The 16,360-nt window shown below is 44.4% G+C and overlaps 1 protein-coding gene across 1 annotated transcript in view; it reads right to left on the bottom strand.

The window, feature by feature from the left end:
• Positions 1 to 16,360, bottom strand: part of dnah5 (dynein, axonemal, heavy chain 5) — a 428,506-nt gene that overhangs the window by 103,930 nt on the left and 308,216 nt on the right. The window contains exon 66 of the mRNA XM_041183995.1: positions 8,899 to 9,142. Coding sequence (XP_041039929.1) covers positions 8,899 to 9,142 — 244 coding nt within the window. The remainder of the gene's footprint in view (positions 1 to 8,898; positions 9,143 to 16,360) is intronic.

The following is a 16,360-nucleotide window of genomic DNA, read 5'->3' as shown; positions in this document are numbered from 1 at the left end:
TTTTCCAGGTAATTCTGTTTTTGTTTTGGATTTCCAGCATCCGCAGTTTTTTTGTTTTTATCTCTCAGTTTAAGTGCAGCCCATTCCAATGAATCAGCTCTCTCTTTCTCCAGTACTGGTCCCAATGCACCATGAACTGAAGCCTCTTCTTCCCACAGCACTCTTTAATTCTCTAATGTGCTGGACCCTATGCCAATTGGCACAAAACTCAAATAATAATCCAGAGATTATTACCTTTGAGGTTTTGTGTTTTAATTTGGACCCTCACACTCTCAGCAGAACGTCATTCCTAGTTTTACCTATGCCATTAATTCCTATGTGGACTATAAACAGTATGTGGCACATTTTTGTGAATTGGTCTGACATGTATTTGCAACAATAGATTGGTAAACTGTAAGATGTCACATGACTCTAGAGGCATTCATGGTTTTATTGTAGCGTATAAAAAAGTCTTGGGGATGATTTTCCTCTTTGGTTACACCAACACCTTGGGGAAGTCCAGAAGATGAAGGAAGGAACCATTTTCATCAGCTCTCTCCTGCTTCTGGAATTTCTGCCCAGAGGCAATGGTGGGTGTCTCATGTGTCCAAATATAAATGGTCATGTTACACAGAGATGCAAATGACCAGATTAAACCAAATAACATATTTGTCCAGCTGGATGCTGGAAGCACTGTGTAATCCTGTCAGCAACGTTGTCATGGGGTGGGAAGAAGGGGAATCCTAATTTTTTAAAGGCATTTATGGAGTGTGTTTGGCCACAGGGTACTTGATGGGGAGATAATGGCGTAGCGGTAATGTCTATGGACTAGTGATCCAGAGGCCCAAGCAAATGCTCTGGGGACTGGGTTTAAATCTAATCATGGCAGCTGGTGGCATTTAAATTCAATTAATAAATCTGGAATTGAAAGCTTATCACAGTAATCTGACCATGAAACTGAAATCAATTGTTGTTAAAAACCCAACTGTTTGTCAATGACCTTTATGGAAGGATATCTACCATCCTTACCTGCTCTGGCCTACATGTGACTCCAGTTCCACAGTAATGAGGTTGATTCTTAGCTGCCCTCTGAAATGGTCCAGCAAGCCACTCAGTTTAAGGGCAATTAGGGATGGGCAACAGATCTGGTCTTTCCAGTGATCCACACATGTCAGCAAGTTAGTTAAACATGATTTTCCCTTAACAAATCCATACTGTCTTTCCTTAATTAACCTGCATTTGTCCATGTGACTATTAATTTTGTCCCAAATTATTGTTTCTAGAAGTTTCGCTACTACTGAAGTTAAAATAACTGGCCTGTAGTTGCTGGGCTTATCTTAACACCTTTTTTTGAACAAGGATGTAACATTTGCAATTCTCCAGTCGTCTGGAATCATGCCGAGTCATAAGGGAGAATGGAAAGTTATGGCCAGTGCCTTTGCAATTTCTACTCTTAATTCCCTCAGTATCTTTAGATGCATCTCATCCAGTCCTGGTACTTCATCAACTTGAAGTGCAAACAGCCTACCTAATACCTCTTTCTTATCAATTTTAAATTTTTCTAGTGTCTGAATTACCTCCTCTTTCACTGTGACCTGGGTAGCATCTTCTTCCTTGGTAAAGACAGATGCAAAGTATTAATTTAACACTTCAATTATGCCCCCTGACTCAATGCATAAATCTCCTTTTTGGTCCCGAATCAGCCCAACCCCTTCTTTTACCACCCTTTTACTATTTATATGCCTATAGAAGACTTTGGGATTCCCTTTAATGTGAACTGCCAGTTTCTTTTCATACTCCCTCTTTGCTTCTCTTATTTGCTTTTTCACTTCCCCTCTGAACCTTCTATATTCAGCCTAGTTCTCCATTGTGTTATCCATCTGACAGCTGTCATAAGCATACTTTTCCTTCTTCATCCTAATCTCTAGCTCTTTTGAGATTCAGGGAGCTCTGAATTTGTTTACCCTACATTTCCCTTTTGAGGGAAAATATCTTGATTGTGCCTGAACTCTCTCTTCTTTGAGGGTAGCTCGTTGTTCAGCTACATTTTTCCTGCCAACCTTTGATTCCAATTTATTTGGCCCAGTTCCATTCTTATCCCATTGAAGTTGGCTTTCCCCCAGTTAATTATTCTTATCTAGATTGTTCTTTGTTCTTTTCCAGAGCCAATCTAAACCTCAAGTTCGGTCATTAGTGATGTACAGCTAGACGAAGTCACCAAGGTACTTTATGCCATGGAACAATGTTAGAATCATAAAATGGTTACAGCACAGAAAGAGGGCATTCGGTCCATTGAGACCATGCCGGTTCTCTGCAAGAGCAACTTAGCTAGTTCCCTCCCCTTCCCTTTCCCTGTATCCCTGCAAATCTTTCCTTCAGATGCTCATCTAATATCCTTTTGAAAACCATGATTGAGTCTGATTCCACCACATTCTCAGCAAGTGGGTTCCAGATCATATATATGTTGCCTTTGGTTCTTTCTGCCAATTGCTTTAAATTGGTGTTCTCTAGTTCTTAACTCTTCTGCCAACAGGAACAGTCTCTCTCTATCTACTCTGTCTAGATCCCTCATAATTTTGACCAGTTCTTCAAACCTCCTCTCAACCTCAACCTCTCCTCTAAGGACAGCCCCAGCTTTTCCAATCTATCCACGTAATTGAAGTCCCTTATTCCTGGAACTATTCTTGTAAGTCTTTAAAGCACCGTTTTTAATGCCTTCACTTCCTAAAGCACAGTGCCTGGAACTGGATGCATTGGGTAGAATTTTCCTACTTATTCCCTGCCCAAACAGCAGCACCAATTGCAGGTTAGAAGCTTGAATGGTGCAGGATTGGGCTTTGCCAAAACTCTGAGCTGCAGCATTAGTATCCTGCTCCCAGGTACCCTGACCAATCAAGGAAGGCGACACGTTGCATCTGTGAAAGGTTTTCTAATTAAAGGGACCATGACATGGGTTACAAGGGTTCACCAGCATTTGGTTTTTGAGGCTGCAGCAACTACAGGAATGGAGAGGAGACCTGGGAAGGCTGCCCCCCACCCCCACTGCATCTCTCACTCTTGGCTGGAGTCCTGCTGTGGGTTCTGAGGGGTTGCAGTGAGGTGTGCTCTACCGAGTACAGAAGGAACAGGCCAGCTTCTCTAACCAATTGGGCATGGATAGAAATGACTGGGCAAGTCAGCAGAAATGCAGTTCTTCCAACCTAGAGACAGTGCACTAAGAGGATCCAGGACCTCAGGAGGGTAGGAAAGGCGAGAGGCAGAACATTTTCATGTGCCAAGCTCCACCCTCTGAATTTCCCAGTACAACAATCCTCTTATGCACTTGCAGCTCCACTCCTTCCTCTTTCTCCAGGCACCTCACATCATAATCTCAGAAGCCAACACACACACACACTTATACTCACCCTAAACCTATTGCTCTCTTGCACCCATACCTCACAAGCACCCTTCACAAATGCTTTCCTTTCCTCCTCTCCATACAGGGCATTACGAACACTTACACCTCTCTGCTTTCTCTCTGCTGGAAAAGAGAGAATCTTGGTGACAGGGGTGGGGGGATGGTAGTGGGGGTAGGTGGCCCTCCAGTGGACAAGTTACTGGCAATGAATGCTCACGTGCCCCACTGGGAGGAATGTCTTGTTCCAGGAGGTTGCAGATATCAGCAGCAACCTGATGTGGGAGCCAGAGCTTCCTGAGGCACACATGCATAACATCACCGATCAAGCAGTGACAGCACTCTCAGAGAGAAGAAGTGCTTTAAACCTGGCCAGGGCTGGAGCTCTTCTGTTTCACTGATCAAAGCCCTCCCAGTCTGTCAGCTTCACTGAAGAAAGTCCCCCTGCTGTGCACTTACCTTGGTGACTGTCGAGTTGCTGACAGATCGGGAAACAGGTGCACTGACTGTTAAATCCAGAATTCAGGCTTAAAAACAGTATTCAGTGAGTTATTTGATTATTTCAAATACTTACCTAACAGCTGCATGGGGGCTCCCCACTTGCTTTCAATCCCACCCCAGTAAAACCCAGAAGAGGTCAGGATGAGAGAAAAATCCTGTCCCAACATCACTTTTGCTGGATTTAACTCTCTGCAGCACCCAAACCTACTTCCCCATACCTGGCAAAATTCAACTCGGGTGGAATCTATTTGTTGGAGTGTCAGGAGCCAATAGAGCTTGGTAAGGAAAGTGATAATGGAAAAGTGAGCTTTTGCATGGGTGATGACACTGCATGTTGGATGTGGTTAGTTTGTAAACAAGGAGATCGTAAAAAAAACTCTGGAGAAATTAAACTTCAAAGTAATAAAGGCATGAGCCGGAATTTTCCTGTTGGCATCAGACATCATGGCAGGCTGAGAGGGGACAATATGGCGAGAAGGCCAAAAATCAGTTTCACTCCATCGTGAAACCAGTTTGTGATTGTCCACTCCACCCGTCAATGGTGGGCTGCATTTCCCACTGCCGCATGTCAGGAACCTAATTTCAATACTTTAGCCCTGCTTGCCCGAATCATATCCCATGCTGGATCATCTAGATAAGCATGCCAATGTGTTTCACAACTGTACATAAGCAATGTGCACCTGACGAGCTACACTTTGCTCATGACTTCAGCACTAACAGTCATCAGCATCAGGCTTTGCAGGCAGCACCACATCACTTATATGGGGTCTCACAGGCAGGTCTCTACCTACCAGACTAGCCGTAAGGTAGGGGTAGCTTTTCAATGGCTGCAGGGCTAGGACTTGCTTGGGGAAGGGGGAGAAGTGGCCTCAGGCAAGGGAAGAGGCAGCAGGGAAAGGGCTGTACTCAGGAAAGGGATATTTCAGGGTGTGTATGGGAGCATATGTTGATCTGTGCAAATGACCTGAAGACAGTGAGGGCTGAGGAGGCACTCTCTAGAGGAGATGAGGCCAGATGGGGATGTGAGAGTGTGTTTGAGAGAGTGAGTGTTGATGTCCCTTGAGGTGGCAGCGAGTGAGATGCCAGTGAATGTGTGACGGGCTTGATTGTGTGAGTTTACAGTGATGAGATGGTTGCCATACCCTGGCAGCATGGATGAGATCATTCATCCGTTTTCTGCACTGGATGGCCGACCTCTTGCATGCAGCATTGGCACTGACCACTTCTGCCACTGTCTCCTAAGCCGGAGTGGTGAGACTGATGGGCCTCCTGTGGCCAGAGCAGGGGCAGCGGACATTGCTGCAGGCCTCCACAGTGTCCAGAAGGAATGCCAGGGAAGTGTCACTGAATCGGCGGGGGGGGGGTGGGGTGGAGGTGGTGCTGCACTCTCTTCTTGGCTTTTGGGGCCATGCCTTCACCGGAGCAGTCCTGCAAGCATTGAGAAGTGTGTGTGCAAAAACCCGCCATTGTGGCTGGTGGGTAAAACAACTTTTTTCCCGCCCGCTACCACATTTTATGCAAATCTGGGACAATTCCACCCAAAGATTAAACGGTAATTCTCAGTTTTACTTTACCATCACTAGCGGTCTTTTTGAACCTCCTCTGCCTCCTCCACCCATAACTCTGGCAATTGACTTGCATTCTCTTCTAAACATCACTGGATGTACCTATACCACATGGACTGCAGCAGTTCAAGAAAATAGATCACCACCAGCAAGGATCTCATGGACTTTCATGTTACAAAGATCAAGGCAGTTTTTGTTCAGCTGTCTCTGATGCTTCCCTCCCTTCCCCTTGCTCTAGGACAAACTTCCCCCACTGTACTTACCTTAAACCCATTCATTTCCCGAGGTTCTCTCAGCTCCTACATTGCTCTCTCTGACCTCACCTTATCCAGGAGTTCCACCTCCTACTCCCTCAATCCTATTCTGACCAAGCTGTTGACAACTTAGCTTGCCTTTCTGGGCTCCATGTTGGTTGATATTGTTAATGGGTCCCTCTCCTCACATACTGTCCTTTCCCCCTTCAAAGCTGCTTTCATCATTACTTCTCTCAGAAAATTGATTCTTGACCCCTCAGTTCCTCTAATTCCTATTTCTAACCTCCTTTTCTTCTCCAAAGTCCTTGAACATACTGTCACTTTCCACGTCCGTGCCCATCCATGTTAGAATCCCTCCAATTGGATTTCTAGCCTGGCCACAGTACTGAAATGGCCTTTCTCAGATTCACATATGCATTCTTTGTAACCATGGTAACGTATCCCTTCTCACCCTTCTCAACCTAACTATACAGCCTTTGACACAATTGGCCACATCACCCTTCTCCATTGTTTGGCTAGGTTCCATTATCAGTCTAACCATCACCAAGAAGATCACATGCAATGTCTTTCCTTCTAACTCTCACACTGTTACCTTTGGAATCCCTCAAGCATCTATGCTTGACCCCGATTCTATTTCTTATTTAAATGCTAGCCCTCAGTAATAGCATCCGAAAACACAATGTCAGGTTCCACATCCATGTCGATGATACTCAGCTCTATCTCACCACCACCTTCTCAGACTCTTCCACAGTCTATGATTTGTGAAGCAGTTGGTCTGAGATCCAATACCTAATGAGCAGAAATTTCCTCTAACTAAATGCTGTGATGACTGAGTCATTGTCTTTAGTCACGACCAGGAATTCTGGTTCCTGTTATCACTGGTAAGCCTGAGCAGAACCATTCGTAGCTTTGGTGTTGTATTTGATCCCGAGTTGAGTTTTTGACCACATTTCTGAATTGTTACCAAGACTGCTTATTTCCATCTTTGTTACATTCCTCATTTATGACCCTGCTTCAGCTTACTGTTACTGAAATCATCAGCCTTTTTTTTATTCCTCTTTGGGATATGAAACACTAGATAGGCTAGCATCCATTGTCTGTCACTAATTGTCCTTGAGAAGATGGTGGTGATTTATCTTCTTTAACTGCTGCAATCCATGTGGTGTAGATACATCCAGTGTTGTTTGGAAGGGAATGAAAGTTTTTGACCCAGCGACAGGGAATGAACGGTGATGCAGTTTCAAGTCAGGATGGTGTATGGCTTGGATGGGAATTTGCAGGTGGTGGTGTTTCCATGTGCCTGCTTCCCTTGTCCTTCTAGAAAGTAGAGGTTGTGGGTTTGGAAGGTGCCATTACCTCTAGATTGGACTATCTCAGTGCACTTCTGTCTGGTTCCCAACTTCCACCCTACATAAACTTATGTTCATCCAAAACTCTGCTGCCCATATCTTAATTTGCTTCAAATCTCATTCTCCTATCACCCATGTGCTTGCTAACCTTCACTGGCTCCCCATCAAAACAATATCTCGATTTTAAAATCCTCATCCTTGTTTTCAAATCCTTCCATGGCCTCACCCCTCCCTATCCCTGTAGCCTCCTCCAGCCCTATAAGCTTTCAGGATATCTGTGCTCATCCATTTCTGCCTCTTGTGCTTCCCCGATTTTAATTGCGCTATCATTGAAGGCTATGCTTTCAGCTGTCTTGGTTCTAAGCTTTCTCCTTAATTCCCTCCAGAAACTTCTCTGCCACTCTACCTTTCTCTTCAATTTTAAGATGTTCCTTAAAACCTACCATTTTGATCAAGTTTTTGGCCATCTGTCCTGATAACTTCTCCTGTGGCTTGATGTCAAAAATGATTTTATTGTTATCACCCTTTTGAAGCAACTTGGGCCATTTTATCATGTTAAATCGACTATATGTGAGTTGTTGTTGTTGTTGATAAAGATTTCTGCAGCCAACGAGGAAACGATTGTGGCCAAGGTTATGGGCCAGGATTTTATGGCCCCTCCCACCTGGCGGGATATTATGGTCCTGTCGAATTAAATGGAGATTTAAATAGCTCGTCACATCCACCAGGGTGGGGGGGGCGACAATCTGGGCGGGGCCGTAATGCCCTGGCCATGAAGTTGAAAGAAAATAGTTTTGGTGACAATTAAGTTATCAGAGCTGGGTCGAGTAGCATGATAAATTTTTGCATAAATGTTTATGGGACAGACAGAAAAAACAAGTTTCAAGAGCCTTTGGAGTCAATGGGATAGGTAAGCCGGGCAAAATGTCATTGGTCTGCACCTGAAGGCTAAAGACATTTCACAGTCCCAAAACATCTTCTTGGAATACTTTACAAAAGATGTTATGAAAGTTCATAATTTTCACACATATTGGAAGCACCAGTAGGAATCCGATTCTTAATGAAGATCATTTGAGAAGCTTTGGACAAGATTCCAATAATGTAAACATAAATAAGTTAAGTTTGCCTTCAAATTACTGGGTTGAATTTTGCTGTAGAAATAATTGTGGCTCTGGCAGTGCTCACCATTATTACGTGGATATGGAATATCAACTTTCGCAACCGTTCAAATACAATTTAAAACACAGAATTCCAAAAGCATCTGAGATGCAATATTGCTCCATAAGCTTCCTGAAAGTGGCATCCTGTCATTGGACCCACCATTAAAATACACTGAACAATTAAGGTTTGTTCATTCCAGTGTAAGTGCCCTTTTTAAAAGTGTTGTAAATCTTAATTACAGCCAAACAAACCCTCTGATGTCACAAATTAACTTTTACAAGCACGGAGTCTCATTCCTTCAGATTTTAATGTTGTTGGAGATCTAGAGAAACATAATTTAAATTTTTAAAAATCTTTTTCATTTTGTCACCCTCTCTTAATCCAATCTTACTTTTGTTTTGTTTTCTGTAGTTGATTTGACATTGAATTAAATATTCTAATGGATGTTTCCTGCTTCAGTGTCAATGTTGTTTCATGCTCATTGTTTAAAAAGATAAAAGGTTACTTGCCATGTTCCCCAGATGCTTCGTAGAGGATGCTGTGCTTTTTGGATGGTTAGCTGACAAGAACCTCCATGCAATGGAGCCCAAGGGCAAGGGTGAGTCTGACAAATTGTTGACACTGTTCATTTGCCACATGAACAGAGAAAAATATGGCCCAATATTTCACTGTATTTGTAACAAATTTATCCTCACCTGGCCTGTATTCCTCACGGGCAGCATTAATCTGTAGTTCTGTTTCAGCAGCTATGTATAGTTTCTGTGTGACCTCCTCAGCTGTTTTTTTAGTATTGCCTAGAACAGTGATAAGGCTTTCATCCTCCACAAGGGAACCCTTTGTGCTTGTCAGACGATACAGTAGGTTGTCTTCCAACTCTTTCATCTTCCGCTCATTTGATGTTACATCCTCCATTAGATCTGTTCGCTCCTTTTCCAACTCCTATTTTCCACCAATTATATAAACGTCTTTATTTGAAACAAGAGTTTATCATTCTCTATGTAACTACAAGCATTTCTAAGAAAGTACAATGTATTGTTAAGAAATTGAGATTCACCATGTTGTCTAACAGAATGCAACTTCACCTTCGGGGTTAAAAGTAACATTTATCAGTTGCATCATGTATTCTTTTCAAGGGAGCAAGATTAATGCATGATGGCATGCATAGTGATTATTGCTTTCTTCCTGGAATAGTGTTCATTCATTTATCAACCCGTGAAAAGATGACTGAGTCATGCAAGACTTATGTGAGAAATGCAACTAGATGTTCAACATTGCCAACCAACACCCCACTCCCCAGCATGAGGCTGACTTGATGTCAGAGCACACTGGTATTCATTAGGCCACAACTGGTGAACTGCTTTGAGACCCCTAATTGGTGCCCCCAGCTCACCACTTCCAGTGACATGGGATCCGATGTTGAATTTAGCTCAGGCTTCACAAATTGACGCATTCAGCATTCTGCGGATATCCTACTCATTTCGAGCAAATGTCAAATTTCTCTCCCAAGCATTTCAAGTAGCTGGATAAATATTTGATTTTGAAGTGGTTTGAAAGTCATAAGAAAGCATAGTTGATCCAAAAGTGCATGAAGCACTATGGTGTTGTCTCTGAATGCAAAATTGAGATGGCAATGTTAGACTGATACCCTGCAGTTTTGTTAGCCTATTTTAGGATCACAGAGTGAACTTGCAGTTTAATCTTCCTGGAAACGTTACCCAAGGCATATCATCTTCATCAAAGTATTTCTTAAATTGTGTCCATTATGGGACTGTTATATATTTTGCATTATCACGGATTTTTGCTTCTAGGATGTGCCACACAAGGGTCAGACAATGACCATCTCAAACAAGAGTGAATTTAACCTCTCACCTTTACTTGCAACCACATTACCATCACTGAATCTTGCACCGTCAACATCATTGGCCAGAAACTTAACTGGACCAACCATATATATATACAGTGGGTACAAGAATAGGTCAGATGCTGGGAATTCTGCCGTGAGTAACTCACCTCCTGACTCCCCAAAGCCTGTTTACCATCTACAAAGCACAAGGCAGGAGTGTGATGACATACTCTCCACTTGCCTCAATGAATGCAGCTCCACCAACACTCAAGAAGCTAGACACTATTCAGGACAAAGTAGCCAAGTTGATAAGCACTCCATCTATGACTTTAAACACTCACTCCCTCCACCACTGGCACACAGTGGCAGCAATGAGAACCATCTACAAGATGCAATGCAGCAAATCACCAAGGCTTCTTTGATAGCACCTTCCAAGTCTGCAGCCTCCACCACCTGTAAAATCAAGGGCAGCAGAAACATGGAAACACCAACACCTGCAAGTTCCCCACAAGTCACACACCATCCTAACTTGGAACTATATCATCATTCCTTCACTGTTGCTGCAACAAAACATTGGAACTCCCTCCCTAACTGTACTCTGAGCATACCTACACCACATGGATTGTAAGTGGTTCAAGAACGCAGCTCACCATCACCTTCTCAAGGGCAATAGCCAGTGACATTTATATCCCAAGAATGAATTTTTAAAAAGGATGAAGTTTGGAAGGTGTTGAAGGAGTTTTGGTAAGCTTCATGTAGTGCATCTTATAGATGGTATACACTGCTGCCACTATGCATCAGTAGTGGAGGGAGTGGATGTTTAAGATAGTGGATGGGGCACTGATCAAACAGTTGTTTTGTCCAAGATGGTGTCATGCATCTTGAATGTTATTCAGGCAAGCGGAGAGTATTCCATCATACTTCCGACTTGTGCCTTGCAAATATTGCCAAGCGTTAGGGATCAGGAGATCCGTTACCTGCTGCAGCGCTCCCAGTCTTTGACCTGCTCTTGTAAGTTAAGCCTTGTTAAGTTTCTGGTCAATGGCAAGAGATTGTAATGCTGTTGAATGTCAAGGGGAAATGGTTTGATTCTCTCTTTTAGGGGATAGTGTGTTCAAATCTTATGCCTATGAATGTGTGAGGAAGGTGGACATTTTTACTTTTAAAAAGGAAGCATGAAACATGGACAATTTGGGCTAGAACCTCTGTGGAGTGGCAATCACAGACCAACTGTCACTTCACTCCTTTTTACTTACATTGAAATGGAGCTGCACATTTCTCACCTGGCCTTCAGACTCGGGCTGGGTGAGAACAGAGCAGTGCAATGGGTTCCCAAGGCCTTTAGTTGAGGGCAACAGCATAGGGATAAAGGAAACCACATCCCTTTTTTTTTACAGCACTAGCTACCATAAAGCAGGTAAGTTTAAAGGTTCCAGCTGCTTTGAGCAGCCAGGAAGAAGCTAAGTGTGTAACGTACGTAGGTAGGATAGGGAAGGCTGGGTGGTCAGTTGGTGGTGGATAAGGTAGTCTGTGGTTGGTGGGCTGGGGTGGGGGGCTGCCAGCTAGTCAGTGGGGGGAATTCGGGTGGTTGATCAGTGGGTCAGGTGCTCAGTGTGGAATAGCTGGAAGTCAGGAGGATAGTTATGGGGGAGGATCAGGTGGGTAGTAGGAGTTTGGGAGAGCAGTTGGGGGGTGGGGATGGGTAGTCAGGAGGACAGGGGGCTATTCTGGAGGCCGGGTGTAGTCAGGTGGGAAGGCGAGGGGGAGGCGTAGTGTCGGTACCATAGTTACCAAGAAATCGGATGTGGTTTTAATTCTTCTAACTTTTCCTGGGTAACTATTTTGCTAAAACAGTCGGAACCACCTGAAGTCTCCAACTTAAATCGAAATATCTGATGGTTCCCGGTGCAGGGTAATTACCCATTGGAAGTTTGAACCTCCTGGGCCGTTGCCATGCAGTCATTGTGTTGGGACTCCCATGAAAATGAAATCACATATAAAGACATTCCGGATGCTATTCACGCCTAGCATATTGATAGGATTTCAAATATTCTCCATTGTGTGACAAACTGATTAGCTATCAACCCATTGCGTGGACAATGGAAGCAGCAATACTATTGTCACATGACCGAAAGTGGCTTGTGATAGGATATACCTTATTAATCCACAGCGGCAGCTTGGTGGGCAGTCTGGGACATGGGCCTCATTAGGGGGAGATCTCGCCTTAAAAAGGAAAGAACCCCGCTTTGAAAATTTACCCCAGGCAGAGAAGTGGAGCTTTTTGTACTTTGGATTATAATTTTTACTACAGGGGCTTGACAACAACTTTAGCTGGAAAAACTAGAAATCTACTGTTGCTTGGATTAAACCATTGTGAGTCCATCACCAGAGACTTCAGCCTCCATTTTTCCTTCGGAAACCAAAACAATTTCCATGCCAGCAACACTTCTGATGATCTTCTTGAAAAACCAGTGTAATATTGATTTTTGGGCCTTGAAGTAATCTAAATGCATGTTAAATCTTTAGATGTCATCTTTTCTTATGTGTGCGTGTGTGTGCTTCTTGTAAGAATGAGGAGCGGGATTACACTTTGGACATTGTGAAAATAAACATTTGTCCTTTCTTTTTATTTAAGCTTACAAGAAAGCTTGTTTGTGTCTATTCTTAGAAGTCACAGCACTAAAGGAGGTCAAAACACTCCGGCCTGAATTTTCGCTCTGCATTGGGAGTGCAGAATCAGGAACATCCCGGCTCTGCGATCTTGATTCCTGTAAAACTACCCCAGAGGTTCTGATTTTCATTCCAGGAGTGGGGTGCGATGGAAGTTGGGCATGCACCCACCCACCTCTCCAGAAACAGTTTGGAGGCATCTCAGGGGCTGCTGGGTGTGGAGGTGGACTGGGTGAAAGGCTGACCTCGGTGATCTGGCATTTTGTCCCAGCTGCAAACTAAAAACAGCTCTCTAGCCTTCATCCCCTCAATCCCCATGCCCCATTCATGCCAACCCAAACCACCTCATGCCCCCCACCAACATCCCATGGCTCCTCATACCCTCCCTGCCACACAACCTTTACAGCACCAGTGTTAATCTATGCACCTCTACAAACTCCCCTCCATGGCACTTCATACCCTCAATGCCAAATGATGTGCCCCAGCCAACTTCCATGATCCTTTATAGCCCTTATGACAACTCATGCCAACTCATGCCCCCAACCCATCACTCTTTCCCTTAAATGTTCTATGCCAACTCCCAGTATTTACCATGGGCAGAACTCAGGACTCACGCTGAGAGGAAATAAAATAAAGTTCTAAATATCCACTGATAAATCCACTATTAGAAAAGAACTAACAGATTCGAAAAAAACAATCACTCTATTTAAATTCCATCAACTACTTAATTCCTTAAAACCGCAAGCATTTGTATTCACAGCTCCACATCAAAGGCTTTATAAGCACTTAGAGCTGTCAATCAAACTGTGAACTGACAGGCACCCCACCCAGATAAGGATAGGTTGTGAAATCAGTCATGTAGTACAAATCCTATAGTGACAACTGTCAGGCTTATGTCAACAAAGAGTGAAGTAGCAAGTGCTACTTTAAACTGCAGACTGCTTTTAAAAAAAAAATTAAAGGCCAAGCGACTTAAATCCCTTGACAGCTTGACAATTCCCTTGATAGACTGACGATTCCCGAGTTTAACCACTTTATACACACATTCACGCCTACCTTTAACAATCCCAAACGGCACTTGACCTCTTCCAAAGGTGTCCCTGGGCCTCTCCAAAAGGGTACCTTAACTCTACAAAGAACTCCCCAAATTTTAGACCTTCAACTACCAGGTTTCATGTGCACAAGTTGTATTTCCCACTCCCTCATGTGAAAATCAGACCTGACTAAAGGCAGCTGTAGTTTTATATGTGCAGCTGCCTCCATGAAACAGTCCAAACTGCGACCCACTCCTGTTCCTACCCAACCCACATTGTGAAAATGGTGGTGGCCAAGCTTGGGGTTGGGCTTTCTAGGTTTGGGCCTCCGGTGCTATTTCTGCTATGGTGGAGAGCCTCTTTGTGCAGAAATTCAGGCCTCCTTCTCTAAAATAGGTCTTGATCAGAATTTTTTGTTCCTCTGCTGGCAGGTTTGTAAGGTGAAGGGTGTCCATAAAATTTTTCCAATGGCTTTCTCTTTGGGCTCTTGCCCACCCCAACCTCTCTGCAACTTTATGGTGGGATGCCCAGGACGCCACCCCCCACCCCCCTTGCCACAATTGAGGCCCTTAAATGGCCAATTAATGACCACTTAAGAGCTGCTTCCCACCCAGCCTCAATTTTCAGGCTGAAAGGTGGAGTTCAGGGGCTGTGGGGGGAAACCCGGAAAGTGACCCTGTCCAGGAGTAGGGTGGGAAGGTGGTGGGGAGGGGGGGCACCTCCATCAGCAGTCTCCATCAACATTAGGATTGGCCCCCTGAGGGTGCTTCCTCCCTCTCCCACCTCTCCACCAACACTGCTCCACTTAACCCCTCTCTCACAACCCCATCACTCCTCCCCCGCACCAGCTGTGGCCTAACCTCTCCTCCCCCATCCTACCTTGAGACCCTAAAACTTACCTAGTCCTGGACTCCCGGGATTTAGACTCTGGGGACTGCTGGCAGTCCCAGTTCTGTCCATTGCAGCTTCTGGTATTTCTGGGACTAGAGAGCTGCCAGCCAATCAGGCAGACAGTGGTGGGAGCAGGAATACTAACATCCTGAGAGAGGAGAACAGGTTTTTGCTCCATAGGGGCCACAGACCATCTGCTGGAGTGACGTTTCTGCAATATTACTGATCTGTTGGAGAACGATTGATGTAATTCTGTGGTGCCCTGGAAGCTCCTTTCCTTCCAGTGCAGGACTCAGGCAGTTGATGGAAGCTGTTTGTGCTGCAAGTATGGGGGTTTCTACAGGTGTGCTAAAGGAGATGACTCCCCCATTCTGTGTTGAAAAGGATGGGCTCCCAAGCTTTAAGCAAAGTCTTGTGGAAAGTTGGTGCTGATTTCCTCAATGCTCCATGACATTAAGTGCAAGCTTTCTGGCAGGCTTTCCAGTACGTCAAGAATTTGGTGATGTACACCCGTCAGTATTCTGCTCTCATCAAAGTCCTCATTTGACTCCTCTGCAGCAGAACCACTGTGTACCATGGCCCTACATTGAGCTGGCACCTACACAATCCTCCCCCCACCACCCCTGGCTCCTACATACTTGGGCCCAGTGTAATAACACATGTAGATCCCTCCTCTATCCAAGGCTCTAAAATACAGGCAATGTCATTGTCTAAGCGGGTGAATCTTCATCTTCTCTGTCTTCTTCCACTGACTGGGAAAGCTCTAGTTCTTGGGTATCTAAAATAACAAAGGGTCAAGCGGTTGGGTTGTGGTGAGGGGAGAGGAGAAAGTAATGAGTGCGTGCTTCACCATTTGCAGCTTGAGTCAGAAAAGATTACGGAATGAGAGAGAAGTAGGATGAGAGGAGGATTAGGTATGCAGATACCCTCATCAACAATCCCTCCATTGGCCACAGCCTCTAAAATGCTCCTTCCCATGATGGTAAGCCCTGGTTCGTCCACTGGGGGTGATGCTATGCATATGTACTTCGCTCCTCCAGTTCTTTCCAGCTGCCTGCTGTTAGGCGCCAACTTCTCATGTAAGAAAGAGGGAAGTGGGTAAGTCTCCTGCAATATATTTAGGTGATATGGCTGGCAAGGTTGAATGGTTTATGTGAGCAGTAAATTGTGTAAGTGAGGCTTAGAAAAGTGTTATATGTGTGACAGTCAGATAAATTCCATGAATTGGAAGGTTGAGTCCTAGAGATTGTTCGTCAATAGGTAATGGAGGTGTAGAGTTGAGCAATGAATGAACCTAATGTTGCAGCTTGTGGAATATGCCATTTGAAGATGAATTCACTCAACTTGACATCTTGTCAGATTGTTAAGCTTCTCCCCACACTGCACTGATGCTCTTGGAGCTATATTCTTGGCATTGACCTCTGCCACTATCACTTCCCTCTGCCTCCGAGCATGGGCTGTATTTTATCACCCTTCCTGCCAGCAGGATTTTCCAGTTCCACTGAAGTCAATGGACCTTTGATCAGCTCGCCGCATTTTCTGATCCCGCCCCTGCCATGATGGGGCTGTAAAATTCCGCCCGATGTATCTAAGGGCCTCCTAACCCTGTGGATACTGGATGTCTCTTCTTCTTTCCACCTGTTCTACCAGGATCTTTAGGCTCAATCTCTCATATGTTCAGCCATAAAGAATCTCAGCCCAGAGTCCCTTTTGAAAAAA

The sequence above is a fragment of the Carcharodon carcharias genome, chromosome 3 (genome assembly GCF_017639515.1).
Source record: "Carcharodon carcharias isolate sCarCar2 chromosome 3, sCarCar2.pri, whole genome shotgun sequence".
NCBI classification, from domain to species: domain Eukaryota; kingdom Metazoa; phylum Chordata; class Chondrichthyes; order Lamniformes; family Lamnidae; genus Carcharodon; species Carcharodon carcharias.
Note: the sequence above shows the minus strand (reverse complement) of the source record. Positions and strands in the feature narration are given on the sequence as shown.